The following is a 22960-nucleotide window of genomic DNA, read 5'->3' on the forward strand; positions in this document are numbered from 1 at the left end:
GGCCCCTTCGGTATGAGGTCAATTTGCGTAGCTTAAAAAGGGTTCTCCAATAAATTAATTTCCCAAGCAATTTTCTGATTAAGTTATACATTTGCGAAAGAGCACCGTTTCCATCCAATTAGTCAAAAAGAACCAAATAGTCACTTCCTGCCAGAACTGGCTCTAGGCTATACAGGTGCATCTCAATAAATCAGAATGACGTGGAAAAGTTAATTTATTTCTGTAAATCAACTCAAATTGTGAAACTATTAAATTATGCGCACATAGACTGAAATAGGTTAGGTCTTTTGTTCTTTTAATTGTGGTGATTTTGGCTCACATTAACCATCTAGAATGGTGCACATGATTTGCTGTACAGTTAAACTTTTCCACAATATTCTAATTTATTGAGATGCACCAGTATATCAATATGAAATGTTGGATAAATCACTGAATATTATAATTTTCATAGGTCCATATAATAAATTATTTGCGCTTCAGAGCGAATAGATGAAACAAATTAAATGTGGTCATTGATTTCCAAGGTGGATGTTACTGTTTAAGAATGCAGTTGTGTAATGGTTCTGTGAGGCAATTATTCATAAATGCATTGATAACAGACTTTGATTTCAAAATTACCATAACATTTCAGATGCTGAGGAACAAGACTGATCCACTGGTCAGGTCTTGCTGTCCCATTGCACAGTGACGTGACTGTTTTGATGCTCATGGAGGAATTTACTCAGCAAATGCGTTTCCATCTCCTTTTATTCACATTATCCCTTTTTCACACAAGTCAAAAACCACCTCCAGCAAGCGTAAAAACTTTTTTGTGAATTAAGGGATTTTTATTCTATTTTTATTCATGATGGAAACCTACAGCTAGCTTCTGTTCTGAAAATATGAAGTCCAAACATCAATGGAAGAAGCCAAACATTTACCCTTGCAATAATATGTGGTAAATACCTTAATAGGTAAGGTTGCATACAATGTTGTATCACACACAACACTTACGTATATACAGTTCTGTAAATGGATTTGAAGAAAGTTTAATACATTTTGGGTCCATTTTGTGAATCCACAAGGTCAAAGAGCACTTTGTGATTGGATCAGTCTATGATCAATGGAATACTGAAGTCCTCTTCCTGCCATAGACAGTAAAAGAAATGGACACAGCGACCCCATTGGAACTCAATTGAGACAAGTGAAGCCCATTTTTAGCGTTTTTTAGCACTTCCGTTTCTGATGCGCAGACTCAAACTAAGCTTGATGACGTCAGCAACCTGTCTGACAGATGTAAATCTTCTAGTGGATGTGCGTGCAAACTGCCATCGTTAATCTTGCAGAAACGGCGAGCTTGAGCGGGGAGTTCTTTGGCCTGAGTGAGCAGGAGTAAGTATTCTGATTAATTATTTTGTATAGTATTTTAAAATGTAACGCCAGTATGCCATATTAAGTTAATTGCCTGCGAGCTTCTCCTCCTGTCTGTACGGTAATGCGACAGAGAGTCGAGTGGTTATGACGCAATCGTTAGCCTATTTTTTTACAAAAACTGTTTCTACGGGGCCATAATGTAACATAGAAAGTAATGGAGCCCTTTATACATTGTCGTGTATCTTTAGAAATAAATAATGGACAAACGGAGTCTTTAAACGCCTCAGATGTAAAGTTATTCGCTGTCAAAGTGACGCCAAAATGAATGGGAGTCAATGGGAATGCTAACGCAAGTGAAGTTCTGCTACAAGATGGCGGCACGCGGCCGACTTCAACTTCCGGTCGACTTCCTTGCCGCCTGCTTCCTGCCCACCACACCAAAACACTCTTCCTGAACTGGGGTTACTGTATGTTAATGCTGCCCCTCTGTCCACAAGAGGTAGTGTTGTTTTATCTGAAGACAAAGGGCATCCTTTGTCCACAAAGCCTGATCAAATCCAAATGAAGCTTTCCACATATTTTGTGGTAGGGGTTGTCATCTGCTGTCCACTTCAGTTGTAATACTTAATGCGTGTTTTATTTAAAACTTCCTCACTCTTCATTATTTACATCCTCACAGTGCAATTAGAGAACTGAAAAGTCCATCAAGATGGCTTTGATCTGTTTCTGGTTCACAGGCTGGATGATGGGGCAAACAAATGAGGAAGAAACAATTTCAGAATCCGAATTAGATTTATTCGCCAAGTGTTTTTTTTTTATTTATTTTTTTTTATGAGCTCTTGGTTCATAAATACATTATTGACATGAGAACAGAAAGATCAAATTTGGAACAGAAGATGTATGTACAAATTTGCACATTATTTGCTGTACAGTTCTATAAATAAAAATATGCATTTGTATTTACATAATACCTTAATGGCAGACAATTGCTGGAAATGGAGATATGAATTACAGAAAACAACTAATTGTTTCTGCGTTAGCTGTTTTAGACGGTGATAGCATGGGGGAAAATAGTTTTTTTATGCCTAAATGTTCTAGTGCACAGAGATCTGTAGCATCTGCCTGAGGGGATACGTGCAAACAGGTCCTGACAGTCCATTGCAGTCTTCTTATATATGATTGGCTGGCTGACCCAAACCAGACATTTATAAAAGAACAGTGAACCAACTCAATAGCAGCAGAGAAAAACAGTGTTATCTATCACTGTGGCAGGTTGGACTTTTTCAGTTGGCTAAGGATTTACAATCTCTGCTAGGCCTTCTTTACAATAGTCAATGTAAGGGGTCCCACTTCAGATCCTGTAAAATTGTGGTGCCCATGAACCTGAATGACTCCACTGCATCCACAGTGCTGTCCCTGATGGTGAGTGGGGGGAGAGCAGAGGGGGGGGCGGGGGGGTTCTCCTGAAGTCCACTATCATCTCCAGAGATTGGATCAGATGTAGTGAAGACCCATGTTGACGCTATCATCCACAGAACTGTTTGCCATGTCCTTCAAGTAGGCCAACACCAGTCGCTCAAATGATTTCATGACCACATATGTTTAAGCAAAACGTTCCAAACCCGTGAGACCTCCGTTTATCTTCGGAACACAGTTAAAGATATTTTAGATTTAGTCTGAGAGCTCTCAGTCCCTCCATTGAAACTGTGTGCACAGTACACTGTCCATTAGGGCTGTCAAAATTGCTCAAAATTGACGTTCGAATATTCCCTCTAAAAAATACACGAATATTCGAACTATTCGAACATCTGTTGCGCATGTTGTCAATGACGCGCATTACGTCAATAACAGGCAAAAATAATACAAAGAGACATAACTACTTGTATAGATAGTCTATTTAAGTTTAAACATATATGACAACGTATTACCTACACAAAAACAAGGAAATCAACTAATGGCCAAGACTGCAGACCTCACGCTCTCTCACCCTCACGTTCTCTGCGCATAATGGTTTAAATGAACAAACACATTTTTGTGCAAGCAATTTAAGGTTGCGACTGTTGTCCCAAATATAGCAGGCTTCATTCAGTAATTTAAACAAATATTATTAATATTAATTGAAGTTTTACAGCATATAGAACTGACATTGAATGCTCCGAGCGAGCTGTGCTGTGGTAAACATGGAACTTTTCCTTGACATGAAACGATAAATAATCAAACCTCGGATCCGTTGCTTGACAGAACTCCCCGAAGCGTGCCCCATCCGCGATACTGATCGGTCTCATGTCCTTACAAATGAACGAAATTATTTTATCCGTTATGGCCTCTTGTCGTGTTGCAGACAAAGAGCTTGTGGCGGGCGATGCAAAGTAACGTTAAGTGTCAAGACGTGACTGTTTAACTGGAGTTCCACACATTATGCCATGCTCATTTGGGTGCACATTTTTGAGATGTGACCTCATGTTGCTAGTGGTCGAATGCTATGCTAACTGTATCTTAGCTTGCATACAACTTCTCGCGGGTCAACAATTTTACCTAATTTTCTCTGTTGCGGTCGAGTTGGGCTCTGCACTTGCTGCCATCTTCCATGAAGATGTGTCAACTTTCAGCAGTGATGCTGTGCCAGACAGTGCGACTCCTGTGACCTGTCCCTGAACCCTCAGGCGTGCTAGCGCGCCCACTCGCAAAGCAGACAGCCACGCCTCTACTACCGCGGGCCTTTTTTTCCACATTTTTTTATTTATTCGAATATTAATTTTCACCTTCGAAATTCGTTTTTTTAAAACTATTCGAATACATATTCGAATTTAGAATATTCGTTGACAGCCCTACTGTCCATGTCCAGAAAGGTAAGAAAAACATCATCAAAGTAGTCCATGTGACATCAGAGGGTCAGTTAGAATTTTTTGAAGCATCGAAAATACATTTTGGTCCAAAAATAGCAAAAACTATGACTTTATTCAGCATTGTCTTCTCTTCCGTGTCTGTTGTGAGAGAGTTCAAAACAAAGCAGTTTGTGATATCCGGTTCGCGAACGAATCATTCGATGTAACCGGATCTTTTTGAACCAGTTCACCAAATCGAACTGAATCGTTTTAAACGGTTCACGTCTCCAATACGCATTAATCCACAAATTACTTAAGCTGTTAACTTTTTTAATGTGGCTGACACTCCCTCTGAATTAAAACAAACCAATATCCCGGAGTTATTCATTTACTCAAACAGTACACTGACTGAACTGCTGTGAAGAGAGAACTGAAGATGAACACCGAGCCGAGCCAGATAACGAACAAAAGACTGACTCGTTTTCGAGTGCAGGCTGAGAAGCATTGTGTGGGTGTGAGACCAGGCTTTTCAAACATGAGAGATGAGTTATTGTAGCTGCTGATGGCTTTCACGCACTTCAACACTAATACAGGGTCATTGCTTGAAAACGGTGTTTTTCAACTTTTCAGAGTAGCTTCTCTTAGCTATGTTTATCTCCCTGTTCAGTGTGTATTTGGCCAATGTGTACAAGGCTTTGTCCCCACTCCTGTAGGCGTCCTCTTTGGCCTGGTGAAGCTATTTGAGTTATGCACTAAAACAAGATTTGTCATTGTTAAATGTTAAATAGGTCCTGGTGGGAACACACTTGTCCTCACAGAAACTGATGTAGGATGTCATGGTGTCAGTGAGCTCTTCCAAATCAGTGTTTGCAGCTTCAAAACACTCCAATCAGTGCAGTCAGAGCAGGTTTTTAAATCTCATTCTGCTTCATTAGTCCATCTTTTTAAAGATATCAATACAGGCTTAGCAGATTTAAGTTTCTGCTTGTAGGCTGATAGAAGATGGACCAAACAGTGATGAGAGTGTCCCATAGCTGCTCAGGGGACAGAGTGATATGCATCCTTTAAAACCCAGTCCAGTATATTGCTGTCCCTGGTGGTAAACCAGGTTTCCATGAAGCAAAGCATGGCAGATTTTAAAAAGTCCTTGTCTGAGCAGGTGAGAAATTATACTTTGTCTGATGTTTTTGCTAGGGAGCAAAAAATCGCCAAGAATGCACAGCAGTGGCATCCTAAAACCATGCTGTCGGAATGACTTGGAGCGTTTGTATAGGAACACAGCTCTACTGATTAGAATGTCCAGTAAATTGTCTTCTGGATATCTCAAAAATTGGGGATAAGTTGTTTGGTGTGCTATTTCTGATTTATAGTAGTTCCTTTCTAGTAAAGCTGATAAAAAAAAAAAGTTACTTAAAATATGACAGAAAGAAAAGTACAAGTAACAAGGAGCTAGAAACTGTGGCTGCCATCCGCAATGCCATCTTGCTTATCTTGTTAAGGAACTGAGAAGCAACCAGTTGCTGTGTCCAAAATGCAATACTATCATACTACCCTTACTATTTCTGCAGTATCCAGTATGTAAGCTGTGCATAGTGTGCACATTTTCTGTATGCATCAAATACCTGGATGAGCTACTATATTTACCAGAATCTATAAAACACTTTTATACATACGGTACATGTTGCTGTAAACTACAAACTATAATACTGTAAGTATGTCAGCATTTGACCTCCTGTAGTTTGTCTCCGTGCCTCTAGAGGTCCCCTGTGTTCCCTTCTGTCTTAGTTCTTCTTTGTCTACTCTTGTTAGCGTTATCCAGGTCACCTGGTGTCCAATTACAAGACACCACCCCCCAGCACTGTGGAGAATCAACGACTGGCAGACGATCTGAACGAGTTTTACTGCAGGTTTGAAAGAACACCCATCACCTGCCCTGAACACCTCCCCACACAACCATTCACACCAATAACAACTCCTGCAACCAACCCTGAATGCCTCTCCAAACAACCGTTCACACCATTCACAGCTCCTGCAACCCATCCTGATCACCTCTCCAATCAAGCACACCTCCTGCATCCCCCCTCTCCCCCACACCTGCAATACAGATCAGCGAGGATGCGGTGCACCAGGTCTTCCGGAAGCAGAAAAGGAAAAAAGCACCAGGCCCAGATTGTGTTACACCAGCCTGTCTGAAATCCTGTGCTGACCAGCTGGCCCCCATCTTCACAAAGATCTTCAACAGATCGCTGGAGCTGTGCGAAGTCCCTTCATGCTTCAAATGCTCCACCATCATCCCCATCCCAAAGAAATCCAAAATTACAGGACTAAATGACTACAGGCCTATGGCTTTAACATCCGTAGTGATGAAGTCATTTGAAAAACTGGTGCTGGCCCACCTGAAGGACATCACTGGACCCTTGCTAGATCCTCTTCAGTTTGCCTACAGAGCAAACAGGTCTGTGGACGATGCAGTAAACATTGGACTGCATTATGTTCTGCAACACCTAGACAGACCGGGGACCTATGTGAGGATCCTGTTTGTGGACTTCAGCTCGGCTTTTAATACGATCATGCCAAACCTCCTCCTGCCCAAACTACTCAGCTCTCCGTGCCCACCTCCGTCTGTCAGTGGATCAACAGCTTCCTGACAGGCAGCAGCTAGTGAGGCTGGGAAAATACACATCCAGCACCCGTACAATCAGCACCGGAGCTCCCCAGGGCTGTGTTCTCTCCCCACTGCTCTTCTCCCTGTACACTAATGACTGCACATCTAAGGACCCCTCTGTCAAGCTCCTGAAGTTTGCAGATGACACCACACTCATCGTCCTCATTCAGGACGGTGACGAGTCTGCTTACAGGCAGGAGGTTAAAGAGCTGGCTGTCTGGTGCACTCTCAACAACCTGGAGCTTAACACGCTCAAAACAGTGGAGATGACTGTGGACTTCAGGAGAAACCCCCCTGCACTCCCCGCACTCACCATCATGAACAGCACTGTGACTGCAGTGGAGTCATTCAGGTTCCTGGGCACCACTATCTCTCAGGACCTGAAGTGGGACATTCACATTGACTCCATTGTGAAAAAGGCCCAGCAGAGGTTGTACTTCCTTTGCCAGCTGAGGAGGTTTAACCTGCCACAGGATCTGCTGAAACAGTTCTACTCCACCATCATCGAATCCATCCTCTGCACTTCAGTAACTGTCTGGTTCAGCTCAGCTTCTAAATCGGACCTCAGAAGACTACAGAGGGTAGTCCGGACTGCTGAGCGAATCATCGGTTCAACTCTCCCATCTATTCAAGAACTGTACTTCTCCAGAGTGAGCAAAAGGGCTGTTAAAATCACTCTGGACTCCTCACATCCAGCACACTCCCTCTTTGAACTGTTGCCATCTGGCCGACGCTACAGAGCACTGAGCACCAGAACGACCAGACACAGGAATAGTTTCTTCCCTCAGGCAATCCATCTTATGAACAGCTGATACACACTGAACACACTACACTTTATATTTATATACACATACACTTAATTTATCTAACACACATACTTAGTATACACTTAAATTTTGCACATAATATACATGTACATACATAACTGCATTTTTGTAATATACCTGCCTACAACTGTCAATTTGTATATTGTCATTCCTTGTCTACTTATTTGTATTTTTTGTATTTTTATATTCTTTTATTATGTGTTTTATGTTCTGTCGCTGTCATTCTGTTGTACTGCGGAGCTTCTGTCACGAAAACAAATTCCTCGTATGTGTAAACATACCTGGCAATAAAGCTCATTCTGATTCTGATTCTGATTCTGTGCCGTGTTTCTCTTAGAGTATTTTAGCTGAGTCTTTCCCTTTGTTTGACACTTGGTTTTTGAGTCCAGGCTGCGTGCTACCAGCTCGGTATTTACAAGTCCTTCCAAGTCCTTCCAAGCTTCCTCAAGTAAGGTGTTCCTAGTTATTTGATTGTTCACATGCTCTAGTTTTGTTTTCTCCCCTCGTGGAGTTTTTATTTTCTCTTGTGGTTTTGTTTTCCCATTATCTCTCTTGTTATTAATTCCTCTGTCTGAGAAGAACTTTTGTTGGATTTTTTTTTGGCTTGCAAAGTCCTTTTTTTTCTAATAAACCAATATTGCTTGGAGTAGTGCCTTGAGTATTTCAATTGGGACCAACACCTCAGCCTCTGTGGCCTAGTGGCAGATCTCTCAACCACCACACCAGAGACCCGAGTTCTAGCCCGGCTCGTGACAGAAAAACCAAGTCACTCATGGACCCAGAAACACTCAGTTCCAAGGACCTATTGGCAGTGATTGCTCAACATGAGGCATCCTTTCAGTGCCACGAAGCCGTTCTCAGCCGACAGGAAGAGCTAATGACTAAACATTCACATCAACCCCTGGCTATTTGAACGTCTCCTGGGTTCATCACCTCCGAGTAGCGTCAGGCCTTCTCCTGTGGCAGAACCCCGACTCCTAAGCCCTTTGCTGGAGATCCCAGTTCCTGCCAGGGTTTCCTCACCCAGTGCTCTCTCACTTTCGAGCTCCAACCATTAAGCTTCCCCACGGATTGCTTACATTATCACCCTTCTCTCAGACAAAGCACTCTCTTGGGCCTCAGCAGTGTGGCAATCCCAGGACGCCTGTTGTAGGTCTTACATGGCATTCGTGGAAGAGTTCAAGTGAGTGTTTGATCATCCTGTCAGTGGTCGGGAGGCTTCTAAGCACCTACTCACTCTCCGTCAGGGTCCCCGAAGCACTGCAGATTTTGCCATTGAGTTTCGGACCATAGCTGCAAAAAGTGGATGGAACGATGAGGCACTGAGGGTCTGCTTTCAGGGAGGGTTGTCTGAGCCCCTTCAAGATGAGTTAGCCACTCGAGAAACGCCTGAAGATCTTGAGTCCCTCATAGCAATGGCCATCCGCCTAGACAATCGCCTGAGAGAGCGTAGGACTGCCCGTCGCAAGGAGTCTCAGTCCCAAGTTCCTCTGAGGAGGTTCGGTTCTCCAGTTTGTGCTCCTTCCTCCAGAAATTCCCCAGTTCCTGAACAGCTCCATGATTCCCCAGAGGAAATGCAATTGGGCCGTTCCAGGCTTTCTCCAAACGAGAGGGAACGTCGCATGAGGGAGCGTCGTTGCCTCTACTGTGGTGCTTCCGGCCACTTCCGTTCCTCTTGCCCCGAGCTCTTGGGAAACACCTGTCCCCATACAGCAACAGGAGGGCTGGGATGGGGAAAATTAGAGCTCCTCCTGCTAATATCGTCCTAGCAGTTCCAGTTACATTGTCCTGGGAGGGCCACCAGCATCAGGTCCAGGCTATGATTGATTCTGGGGCCGCAGGCGACTTTCTAGACCTAACCTTGGCGAAGAAACTTAATATACCTACCCAACTTCTTCCTCACCCCCAGGCAGTTACTGCTTTGGATGGCAGACCTCTGGAACCGGGCAAAGTAACAGAGGCCACCCAATCCCTGCGACTTACCATCTTTCAACACCAGCAGGAGGAGACCCTCTATCTTATTGACTCCCCTGAGTACCCTGTTATCCTGGGTCACCCTTGGCTGTGCAGACATAATCCCCATATCGACTGGCCCACTGGCACTATCCTAAGCTGGGGTCCTACTTGCCAACTCTCCTGCCAACTTCAGAGTTCCCCAGCCCCTTGTCCTGAGTTTCAAGAGTCTATCGACCTGTCTCGAGTCCCCAGAGTTTATCATAAGTTTAAGGCAGTGTTCAGCAAGTCCCGGGCCACCTCCTTACCACCTCACCGCGCTTACGACTGTGCTATTGAATTACTCCCTGGCTCTTGCCCTCCCAGGGGTCGGATTTTCTCCTTGTCTCCCCCAGAGCACTCAGCTATGGATCTCTACATTAAAGAGTCCTTGGCAGCCGCTATCATCCATGCCTCAACCTCCCCAGCTGGGGCAGGTTTCTTCTTTGTTCAGAAGAAAGACGGGGGTCTTAGGCCTTGTATTGATTACCGGGGCCTCAACAAGATCACAGTTCATAATCGATACCCCCTACCTCTCATGGCCACAGCCTTTGAACTGCTTCAAGGAGCCTCTGTTTTCACTAAACTGGATCTCCGCAATGCTTACCATCTTGTGCGGATCCGGCAGGGAGACGAATGGAAGACTGCCTTCAACACCCCCACAGGCCACTATGAGTATCTCGTAATGCCGTTCGGACTCACCAATGCCCCCGCAGTATTCCAAGCTCTAATTAATTATGTCCTCCGGGACCTTCTTAATCAATTCGTCTTTGTATACCTTGACGATATTCTCATTTTCAAGTCACTGGAGGAGCATGAGGGGCATGTTAGCAGGGTTCTCCAGAGACTCCTTGACAATCACCTCTACGTAAAGCCAGAGAAGTGACAATTTCTTGTTACCCAGGCTCAGTTTCTCGGATTCATTGTCACTCCTGGCCACCTGGAAATGGACCCTAAGAAGGTAGAGGCGATCCACAACTGGCCCATACCTACGAATGTCAAGGAGGTACAACGTTTCATTGGCTTCGCAAACTTCTATAGAAAATTCATTAAGAATTTCAGCTCTGTTGTGGCTCCCTTGACAGCACTTACTAAGGGAGGAGGAACCAAGGTTCAGTGGGGTCCGGAGGCTGTGGGGGCCTTCGAAGATCTCAAGCGCCGCTTCACTTCCGCTCCTATTCTTCTGATCCCTGACCCAGACAGACATTTTGTGGTGGAGGTGGATGCCTCAGAGGTGGGGGTTGGGGCCATCCTGTCGCAGAGAGGTGACGATGGAAAATTACACCCTTGCGCCTTCATGTCTCGTCGCCTGTCGGATGCCGAGCGCAACTACCACGTGGGGGATTGTGAGTTGCTCGTAGTAAAACTGGCCTTGGAGGAGTGGCGCCACTGGCTCGAGGGGGCCCAGCACCCTTTCCAGGTTCTCACGGACCACAAGAACCTGGAGTATCTCCAGCAGGCTAAGCGATTGAATCCTCGGCAAGCTAGGTGGTCACTGATTTTTAATCGATTCCAGTTTCTCCTATCTTACAGACCTGGCACCAAGAACGTCAAGCCAGATGCCCTGTCTTGAGCCTACTCTCCTGAGACACAAGAGAAGCCTTTGACACCAATAATTCCGAAGTCTAGTATCGTTGCGCCCCTTCAGTGGGAACTGGAAAGAGTGGTGCGAGAGGCCCTTGCCCATGAGCCTGATCCAGGTGGTGGTCCACCTGGACGCCTGTTCGTTCCTCAAGCTGCCCGATCCCGGGTCTTGCAGTGGGCTCATGAGTCTCCCTTGACTTGCCATCCAGGAAGTGCCCGCACCCTTGACTTTCTCCAGCGGTGGTTTTGGTGGCCATCCATCAAGAAGGATGTTAAAGTCTATGTGGAGGCTTGCTCTGTATGCAACCAAGGAAAGTCTGCACATCAGCGACCTCAGGGACTGCTCCGCCCCTTACCTATTCCCCGCAGGCCATGGTCACATCTCTCTCTGGACTTTGTTACCGGGCTTCCACCATCCAAAGGCAATACAGTCATCCTGGTGGTTGTAGACTGGTTCTCCAAAGCGGCTCGGTTCATTCCCCTGCCCAAGCTGCCTTCAGCCAAGGAGACTGCGGAGCTCCTCATGAACCATGTCTTCCGCATATTTGGTATTCCCCTGGACATTGTCTCTGACCGAGGTCCCCAGTTCTCGTCCCAGTTCTGGAGAGCCTTTTGCAGGCTTATTGGGGCAACGGCCAGCCTATCGTCTGGGTATCATCCGGAGTCTAATGGCCAGACCGAACGTATTAATCAGGACCTGGTGACCACCCTACGGTGTATGGCGGCTAACAATCCCACGTCTTGGGCCACCTATATTATTTGGGCTGAATATGCCCACAACACCCTCCAGTCCTCGGCCACTGGACTATCCCCCTTTGAATGCCAGTTTGGATATACCCCTCCATTATTCCCAGAGGAAGAGGCGCAAGTTGGTGTTTCCTTGGCCCAACGCTTTGTCCAACGCTGTCGGCTTACGTGGAGGAAGGCAAGACGTACCCTCCTTCGGACTTCCCAGAGATACCAAGTTCAGGCTAATCGTCGCCTTCGGACAGCCCCCAACTTTCGAGCTGGTCAAAGAGTTTGGCTATCTACAAAGCACCTGCCCCTCCGGGTCGAATCCAAGAAACTCTTCCAGAAATACATTGGCCCTTTTCGCATAGCAAGGAAAGTTAACCCTGTTTCTTATCGTTTGTTTCTCCCTCGTTCCCTTAGAATTAACCCCACGTTTCATGTCTCATTACTAAAACCTGTCTTGTCTTCTCCGTTTGCTCCCCCGCACAGGCCCCCTCCACCTCCCAGGATCATCAACGGCCAGCCAGCCTACACAGTGCGCCGGATACTGGACTCCCGGAGGGTCCAGAACTCACTACAGTATCTGGTGGACTGGGAGGGCTACGGGCCAGAGGAGCGCTCCTGGGTTCCAGCCAAAGACATCCTTGACCCAAGTTTGATCCGGGAGTTTCACACCCGGAGGCCGGGGTGTTCTGGAAGGAACGTCAGGAGCCGTTCCTAGAGGAGGGGGTCCTGTCAGCATTTGACCTCCTGTAGTTTGTCTCCGTGCCTCTAGAGGTCCCCTGTGTTCCCTTCTGTCTTAGTTCTTCTCTGTCTACTCTTGTTAGCGTTATCCAGGTCACCTGTGCCTTGTTTCTCTTAGAGTATTTTAGCTGAGTCTTTCCCTTTGTTTGACACTTGGTTTTTGAGTCCAGGCTGCGTGCTACCAGCTCGGTATTTACAAGTCCTTCCAAGCTTCCTCAAGTAAGGTGTTCCTAGTTATTTGATTGTTCACATGCTCTAGTTTTGTTTTCTCCCCTCGTGGAGTTTTTATTTTCCCTTGTGGTTTTGTTTTCCCATTATCTCTCTTGTTATTAATTCCTCTGTCTGAGAAGAACTTTTGTTGGATTTTTTTTTTTTGGCTTGCAAAGTCCTTTTTTTTTTTTCTAATAAACCAATATTGCTTGGAGTACTGCCTTGAGTATTTCAATTGGCTCCAACACCTCAGCCTTTGTGGCCTAGTGGCAGATCTCTCAACCACCACACCACTCAACCTTTGTCACAAGTTCTAGCCCGGCTCGTGACAAAGGAAGACATAAATTGTAGTTTAATCTCTACAGCATGTTTCCGTTCAAGTCAAATGACGCCACATTTATCTCTATAGTGCTTTATACAGTACAGATTATTCTAAAGATATCGAATCATAAAAATATTTCTAATATATAAATAATTTTTTGGCAGAGACCAATTACCAAAACTCTGCCCACCAATGCCTGGCTATGATAAACAGCACTGCAAAAGATGTCCATTCATCTGTGATATCAGTAACACAGTGGATAAAAGATGTGTGATGAAAGATTTTGACACGAGTGACCCATGTTTGAGGCCACCCTTTACTTGATCTAGGCTAGTCCTTTTCCCATCACATATCAGATCAGAAAGGCATTTATTTTCAATAAAAATAAAGGAAATATTTGAAAATTGGAAATAAAACGTCTCATTAATAATACAACAAATGTTATTAGGAGGTTAGCAGTATGTGTAGGGAGGTTTAATTTCCAATAAAGTTGCATTCATTTAATAATATTTTTAAGTATGATAATTTAAACTGTAATAGCAAACTGTTTTATAATGTACTACAGTACTGAAATATAAATATCTACCACCTAACTACTATTTACAGTTCAGTATGTAAAATCCATTAATTATGAAATGCGTTCAATTAGGCAATATAGCATTGTTTATTAGTATGAATCCTTAATTTACAAGCCTTTATAAAAAGAATGGTTAGTACATTTATTTGTGAGGTAACAACCTCAGCAGTTGTGCTGAATGAATGTTTTGTCATGTGACAACACTTTAGCACACGACTCTGAAACTGAAATTGCTTATTGCATACTGTTTGACACACTATTCTTTAGAAAATAGTAGGCAGTTTACACTGTGTACTGGGCAGTAAGCAGTATGCAGTAAGCAAGTATGCCATTTCAAACACAGCTACAGACTAACTTAATAAGATAGTGATTTGCCGCCACCTACTGAGAGTTTATTTCAAAATTAAAGTATAATTTCATGAAAAAAAAAATGTTGTCAGTATTTTAGAAACACTATTTATGCTATTGTAATTGCAGTGAAAATACATCAAAAGCTAGATTTTATTTGATTGGCAATAGTGTTTAATTGATTTTATTGATTTGACATAAAAGACGATGCATACATATAACAAGGTTACATATAATAAGGTTAGAAAAATTGGCCATAAAATAAAAAAAAAAAATGCCCCTGGAAAAAAGGTGACAAATTTCACCCCTCTGTGAAAAAAATAAAATTTTCCCACTTGTCAGTTTCTGTTAACTTCACACTTCTAGACAGAGCAGATTGATAAAGAGGTTACTAGGGCCAAAAGAATTGATAGGGACTGGGCTGAACTGTTGCCAAATTACTGGAAAGCACAGAAGCAGTCCCGTGCAAATATCTGCCAGTCAGTGATCTGAAACCAATCAGCTCCAGCGAGCTCAATCATGACTGTGCATGACTACGCTGGACTTAGTGACAGAGGTGTCCTGCAGCAGCTATTACTACCACCATGTCTATCCTCTGTGGACTAGTGAAAATACAATTGCTTTCTTTCATTTATTGAGTGACTATCACTAGTCTTTGAACTAACAAGTTTACCACTTTCCACCTGCAAAATAGCAGATTTAAATGCTTCAAAATATACAGTGGACACAATATTTTTTATTGTTTATGTAAGCTGATTTTTATATTCTTATTGACTGGAGTGTAATGGATAAATACATTAAAATGAGTAATTAATTATTTTTAATGTTCTCTCTCTCTAACTGTATGTATATTACGGAGCCCCGCACATGCCATGCAAGAAAAAAATTAATAAATTGTTCGCACGATTTACTAATTTGTTCCCTCAATGTACTAAAACGTGCACACGATTACTATTGCGTTCAGCTGATTTGCTAAATCGTGCGCACGATCTAGCAAATCGAGGGAACGAATTAGTAAATTGTGCGCAGAATTTATAAACTGAGTGAACGAAATAGTAAATCGAGGGAACGCAATTTTAATCGTGTGCACGTTTTAGTACATTGAGGGAACGAATTAGTAAATCATGCACACGATTTAGCCTACTATTTTTTCCTGCATGTCATGTGCGGGGCTCCGTAGTATATTCATTTATCCCTTAATTCTGTTAAACATAAGTATGTAGTATTATGCCTCTGAAACCTGTCTTTATAAAGTGCAAAAGTAACATACTTTAACTTAATGAGTCCTATCAATAAAGACACCATAAATGTTCTGTGTAATGGCTGAATTTCAAGTAGCGTGCAAGCATATTACTCTGAAGTCATATGCTATTAAGTTGTGTGCTATTCCAAATTCAGTCCCTGTCTTAACTTTAGCATAATAAGGCACAGGTGAAAACAACAAGCTGATTGATGAACAGATTTTATTGGTCATCCAATGTCAGTGAGCAATCAAATGTGACTACAAATAGCACAGCATGTCTCAGTAAGCTTGTCAAGCTGTAGCGTTAAGGGGGTTTCAAACAACTGTAAAATTCTTGACGCTTGCTTGAAAACTTGCCATGCCTTCAGCAAAGGGCATCTTACTTTTCACGTTGGCTGTAGTGACACTGAGTTCTTCTTTCGGAATAGATCCTGAGGCCTTTCCTGAAGTAGGTGTTGCTTATGGAGCAGTCTCTGAAAACCCAGTCCGTTTTGGCAAACTTTTCATTAGTGGCCAAGGTACAATGCCTAATAATAATGTGAAGACCTCTTTGTTGAGGTCAGCGGAGTCTGATGGGCACCAGTCAAATGTGGAAGGTAATTTGATTTGTTCTAAACTTAAAATGGGATTCTTATTATTTTCGAAGTGGGGTCTCTAATTTAACTTCAACTGTTTCTTTCAAGCATGGTTTCTGTCTGCTAGCACTAAGCTGCGCCGTCTGGGTTCTTCTGTGCAATGTAGCAATGATTCAATGATTTTACGCATTCCAGGACCAAGAACGCCACACTTTCTAATTGACAGAGGTGAGGGGGTTTGTGTGTGTGAGAGTGAGGGACTTGGATTTGAATAAACGTGTGTGTGTGGGCTTTTTTTTTTTTTTTTTTCTTCCCAACATCAGGAGAGCAGTCACCAGTGCCTCTGTCTGAGATGCCAGCTAGCTGTGGCTTTTCACTGAAGCGGGCACGCAGGGATGTCTCTCTTGTTGCTCCATACCGGGGCTGTCATGTGAGACAACAGGTTAGTGTGCATGATAAAGGTAGCAAGTGCTGTCTGTTCTGGTTGTATGATGCCTCATGAGTTTTTGAAGGCTTTAACTTCTCAATCTAACAGGGAGGAAGTTATGTTCTGCCGCTCATTATAATGGGTGCTCCAGTGCAAATGTCTTGCCCTGTGGGTCCTCTTCTCCCTACCGTGTCCTGCCTCTCCTTTGGCATGATTGTCACACTTGGCATCAGAGCAGATTATATTAAAATTAAAGGCAAGTCTCTTAGTTCGCTTTTCAATACAAGTTGAAAACCACGAGCTTGACCCTTTCTATGTCTTTTAGTTGATGGATCATGGCAGCCTCTGCTCCTAACATGCGCTCAATGCTCGTTCACATTTGAGAATACTGCTGCTGGTTCACTGGTTGTCACTGCCCCATTCACCGGGAGCTGTTGGGAAACTACGGTAAGAATAACTGGATACAATTGACTTGTTTACCGAATGTTTGAAGTTCCTTATTCATGGGGGGGTTTTTTTTTTTTGGTCTTCCTCAGGATACGGCAAGGCAACTCCCTTTGTTGTACGGTGGCCGGGAAGTGACTCTTTCCTGTCCTCTGACACCACCAACTGTAGCCCCAACCACACCTGCCCATGACCCAACTGACATGCAACAGATGTTTGACCCTTTCCGTTTTGGAAAGCCATGGTGGTATCCTGGGGCACCTGCTACCCTGCCTCCCACTGTGCCACCTACGACTGCCACTATGCCACATTTTCAATATCCTTTCCAGCAACCCATGTTCCCTCCCAAGTATCCCATGCCAATATTTGATCCCTTTTACTCTAAAGGTGACCCAGCTGCTCCCCCAGCACAGCAACCACCATATCCCTGGTACCCAAAGTTCCCTCCTTATAAAAATGGCTTCCACAGCCCAGTTGAAATGACCACTCCTGCAACAACTGTACCTGCCCCATACCAGCCTGAACACCGTTATCCAATGTACCCACCGTACTATGGTCAACCTGTTAAGTCTCTTGTGGCTCCAACTGTAAAATACCCTTACATGCTCCAGTATCCTAAGGGTGCAATCTCTGGTCCCCGCAGCCCTAGATCACTATCTTCCCCTGCACGGTTATCCTCCGTATACAAGTCTCATAGATGACCACTTGACCGAGCAGATGAGTGGACTTGAAGCTGTATTGCTTCTGACATCAGAACAAGTTAAATGACAACATCAGTTTGGTATAAGCCTAATAAAGCTCTTTGACTTCATTAAAATGTTTCTGTGGCGTTTCTCTTGCCGTTTAAGCAAACTGAATGCAAAAAGTATCTAATTTGCTGCTATAGAAGTCTACCCAACACTGAGTTCTGCTGTGGCATAACCTGCAAATGTGGAAGGGTCTAGTTTACCAGTGAATATAGTTCCCCACAAATCCATAAACTGATGTGTGCCCACAAGCAACACCCAGTGATGTCTTGTAGCAGTAGTGTGCTTCTCATTACATATTTGTGCATCCTCTTTTCCTTGCTCCTTTACCTGGTGTCTTAGCTCTACTGAAGGAATTATGGAGGGAAAGAGGATGACCGAATTAAAGGAAAACTTTTAAATGTTTATTGGAATATTCTTGGTCACTTGAAATCCTCAACCGTTCAAGGATCTGCCCTCATTTTGTTGGTTTGGTATTTAAGAAATACTTTAAAATACAAATGTGTAGTGATTTCAAGATTAGATGGGCTCACACAGGACACCAATGTATTGATTTTAAGGTTGGATGTGTAACTTGGCACACAGTAGAGCAACAACAGTTTAGCATTTAGTCTTCAAACCATGTAATTTACATTTTTTGTAAGAAAAATATCAATATTTCAAACAAACTCCTTTCTCTCACTTCCATTAGCTCTCATATGTGCTGTGGAAGCCGTTCCGGCACAGGTTGTAGTATATACAGTATGCTACACAGTTTATTTATAGGAGCAAAGGAAGCAAAGTTTCCTTACTTTAGTGAAATCCTCTGAAATTTTTCTTTGCAAATCCTGATTTGTACTTGTAATTTGTGACCAGCATTTGTTGTTCTCTATCCACATTCATCACTAATCACACAACTTACCGACCGTGTATGAAAGATAACGGAAGTGAGAGAAAATTGTTTATTACGTTTTAAATATGGATGTTTTTCTTGCAAAAACTCATGCATTCACTACAGAAGTCCCTTATTCACCCCTCTGAACTGTGTGAGGCACATTTTATGAAAGCGTGCACTTTTTTTGATGACTTGTGGACTGTTTAACTGCAAAGGCCCCAATATCCACCTCTTTCCTCAACATGGATGTAAGCCTATGGGTGAGACTTCCATTCCATTAGCCGCTATAGGTAAATAACGAGGAGAATAACAATGTGCAGTAAACTGTAAAACTGTTTGCAGTACAAACCAGTGTGTTCTTAAGATAACAGATTAAAATAATATATGACACATCAATTGTCAATATCAAGCAGCAAAACTAACTGTTTTGTACAGCTAAAAATAGCTGGACGCAAATGAGACTGGAAGCTAGACCCATAGAATTTACAAATGGCGGCGCCCATTTTTACATCAGGAAAAGGTGGATACTTCAAATGAAATCAAAGAACGAACTGATATGACGTAATTTCGAACAAAATCAGGCTGAAACGAAGTTTGTTTCTCGAAACAGCTGACCAAAGTTAACTTTCTTGGGGAGTTCGATTTGGCTCCTAAACACCTTTAAAGGTGCAATATGTAATTTTTCTGCTTTAAAAATAGCAGAAATCACTATATCTATGTTATATATATTTTTTAGTTGTGTACTTACATTATCCCGACAGTTTCCACAAACTTTCAAATCCGGAGAAAATTATAGTTTAATTAGAAGACACGGCACGTTTCTTTATTTCCGTTTTGTCGCCCGTCTATGGCGTCATATAAACTTTGACCCCTCTAGTTTATCTAACTTCCTGCAGAGCCGCCAAATACAAAGGTGAACAGAAGCAAAGACGAGACGAAGAAGAAAAAGTAGTAGCTATTATATTTTATATTTATATTGTTTATATTCGTATTTATACCTCAATCAATAACTTAGTTATGGATCATGATTATGCTTTGCCTGCACGTTCTGTGAAGCGCAAACGTATGGGTGAAATAAATGACCTGAGAAGGTTTTGGGACAAGAGAAGATACGAGACACAGGTAAATATTGGAGTTGCATTTCCAAGATAGAGAGAGCTTCGTGACAAGCTGAAACTACAGAGAGATGCTTGCATTCTAATAAACAGGTATGCATCCATTCAGCTAACTAACGTTATATCTATCTGTATATTTTGTGAAACGATGATGTCTTGTGTAAAACGCAGACGGACTAGCTCTCATGTAGAGTATAATGTAAATCTACATGTGTTCTATATCTAGCTGGATAAAGTAGCTTCAAATGCAGTTCACTATCTTGTTCGATATCATAGTATAAACGTAATTATAATTATTAACGAAAGCGAAAACCGTGTTTTTTAACATATATTACTACTAGCTAGATGGAATATTGATTTGATAGAGGTCTGATAATTCATATATCTCTCCGTTCGAAAAGACGTGATTGTCAAAATACTAGGCTGCTGCTGCTGTAGGTGAAGGGAGACCGCTGACAGACCAGGCTCTTGTCTTCATGACAACAATATCTATACTTCATGTTGAACATAAATATAAAGCCTACTGATAAAGGACACAGTCAACAGTATTGACGGCAAAATAGACTTATGTTTGACAGGTGCAATATTTGAAAATTGATAATTATTTATTTATTTTTTAAATTACATTTATATCTGAATTTATGTGAACCTATAGACTTTCAAACATCAAAATGTCATGATTTAATATGTATTTGTGTACAAAATTACATATAAACATTTTCCTATTATATTTTGCCTGGAAACGCTTCCAATACGAGTGCGTGTCGCGTGAAAAATAGGCGTCGGTTCTATTTCTAGCATGCACGCGTTTGAGACGCGTGGCTCACACAGGCAGTCTGCAAGCTCTAACCTATTAACATGGGAGCCGAATTAAAAACTGACACGCCACGCAGCTGAGACGCTTGCGCCATGCATCCAGTGTGTCACCGGCCTCAGTTAAAATGAGTGAGGAAATGTGGGGAGCGACAGAGCGCGTGTTCCAATGAACAACAACTCCCATGAGCCTACGCTCTTTCCCGACGTCATCAAAGTATGTCTCGTGTTATTGTTTTGATTGAGTTACCCCTGGTGGCCAAAAATTCCATACTGTACGTTTAAGCTTCCATTGGTCCGTGGCAGTTACACAATTGTGGGTGTGTTCTGATACTCCACCTTCTTTGACATCTGATTTTTTTTTCCTGTTTATTTCTCATTCAGCAGAGGTCAGGCAAGAAAGAACAACATTTCCAAGTTACTAGCAACATAAATACACTATGTTGAATAGCTGAACTGGCACGAATATATCTGCACCTGAAGGATTTCTCGCGGAAAGACTTTAAAGATTCAGAGAAAGCATTTAATTCCCAGAAAGAAACTGTAATGAAGCTTGGTGTTGATAACCCAGAGTTACTCAAAAAGCGACACAGAGAAACATCGGAGACAAGTTTTCCAAAGCCATGAAAAGAATGAAAGGAAAGAGTAAAGATACAAGGTAGCAAGTACCAAATACATCTGTTTCAAATAAATTTTATACTATACTGCTGTAATTGTTCTTTAAATATGCTAATTTAAAAGGTATACAATTAATTAAATGCCAAAAGAACATACAATAATAAACTTTTGTTTTTATCAAATCATGACACCACATAAAATATAAAAAGGTGTAATAACTTAATCCAGTTTAATAAAATAAATGATCACTACTAAAATAAAGTAAAAAACAAAAAAGTAACGAAAAGTAACAAACTAATTATTTCAGACTATGAGCCATTCACACTTAAAGACTGATTATAGGAATGGAATGGTTCTTTTGTATTTCAAACTTGATACTTGATTCTGAATGACTGCTAATCATTTTTCTTTTGTCTATAATATTCTGACCATTGGTACCCGTCTCACACCTATTGTACACCATCATTGCATCTTAATTGTGTTTAGGGCATATGCGCATCGTGACAGATGTTTACATTAATCTACACTAATCTGCAGCAGCATGGGGTGTTGGAATGTTCGAAAATAGTATTATGTCGCCAGTGTTGGGTATAGTTACTTTGGAAAGTAGTTAGTTAGGTTACAACGTTACCATCAATTAAAAGTAATCAGTTATGATACAGCGTTACCTATTCATAAAAGTAACGCGTTAGAGTACTCATGCGTTACCAAAAATTAAAAGCCATTTGCAGCGGCTCACACATGACAGACACAGCCCCCGGCCCCTTTAAATGCACCTAGAAGTCGTGACTCCCGACAATGAATAACGTCAGTCATCCGACTAAATTAACACTGCAGGATAACAATAACAGGAAAGACAGTCAGCAATAGGCTATTCCACAAGGCGTTTTATTTACTTATTATCACAGAACATATTATTAATAAAAATTCACACCTACCCAGCCCGGGTAGCCTAGGCTACTGTATATTATGAGCACCACAAGATAACTCCTGTTTTTTTTAACAGCTGCCTGTCAAACAAAAATGATAACAAACCGAATTAAACCCTTCACTGCCACACAGGCAAATGACAAATCGCTTAATAGCCGAACTAATTATTATTAAAGTGTCACTCACAGTCACAAGCCTAAATTCGCTTTAACACAGTCCATAAACCAAACGCGGTCCTCTCTGCCATCTTGCCGGGAGTTCGAAAAAAAAAACCCCACACACACACAGGGTCAGGCGCAGTGCACAGACGTATCACAGCCATTGACTTTACGATCACAGAGCTTCGGCTTCGCTGATACATCCGCAGGTGGCACAGTAGACCTAGGCCTACTGTCTGAAAAAAGCAGGCTGCAGTCGGGATTTTCCTTTCCTTAAAATAACGGATTACTTTTTTTTTTAAAATAACGAAGTTACGGATTACTTACGCACGAAACTAACGCGTTAAGTTACACATTTCAGGAAAAAAGTAATTAGAGTACTCTAACGCGTTACTTTGTAACGCGTTACCCACAACACTGTATGTCGCTCAGCCTTTGAACTTCTCTTTGCCCCCAAACAAAGAATGAAAACAAACTTAATTTGAAGTATATTGGGGCTTTAACACCCACTGACTGCAATGATAGAGCTTGGAATAGCCAGGACATTTTTATATAACTCTGGATTTGTCTGAAAGAAAAATGTCATATACACCGCTGCTTCGAGGGTGAGTAAAACACAAGCTAATTTTCATTTTTGGATGAACTAACCCTTTAATACCATACTCTCTGCTCCCTAGCTCTGTATCATGCTTGGAAAACATGGTCTCTATTTACACTTTGAATATTGAGAGAGTAGCCTTTACATTTAGCTGATGCTTTTATCCAAAGCGACTTACAATTGCTATATATGTCAGAGGTCGCACGCCTCTGGAGCAACTAAGGGTTAAGTGTCTTGCTC

At 42.4% G+C, this 22960-nt stretch overlaps 1 protein-coding gene across 5 annotated transcripts in view; it reads left to right on the plus strand.

The window, feature by feature from the left end:
- Nucleotides 1-22960, plus strand: part of LOC132119423 (uncharacterized) — a 233911-nt gene that overhangs the window by 2497 nt on the left and 208454 nt on the right. Inside the window, exons 1-6 of one of the 5 annotated variants that reach the window (XM_059529363.1) lie at nt 15707-16018; nt 16106-16225; nt 16321-16439; nt 16533-16680; nt 16750-16871; nt 16961-17685. The exons of 2 other annotated variants lie outside the window; for them this stretch is intronic. In XM_059529363.1, the coding sequence (XP_059385346.1) occupies nt 15781-16018; nt 16106-16225; nt 16321-16439; nt 16533-16680; nt 16750-16871; nt 16961-17569 (1356 nt within the window). In that variant the 5' untranslated portion in view covers nt 15707-15780 and the 3' untranslated portion in view covers nt 17570-17685. Of the gene's footprint in view, nt 1-15698; nt 16019-16105; nt 16226-16320; nt 16440-16532; nt 16681-16749; nt 16872-16960; nt 17686-22960 lie in introns of those variants that run through there. 2 more of the 5 variants (XM_059529365.1, XM_059529361.1) reach the window with 2 other exon arrangements.

Source organism: Carassius carassius, chromosome 38 (genome assembly GCF_963082965.1).
Source record: "Carassius carassius chromosome 38, fCarCar2.1, whole genome shotgun sequence".
Lineage (NCBI taxonomy): Eukaryota > Metazoa > Chordata > Actinopteri > Cypriniformes > Cyprinidae > Carassius > Carassius carassius.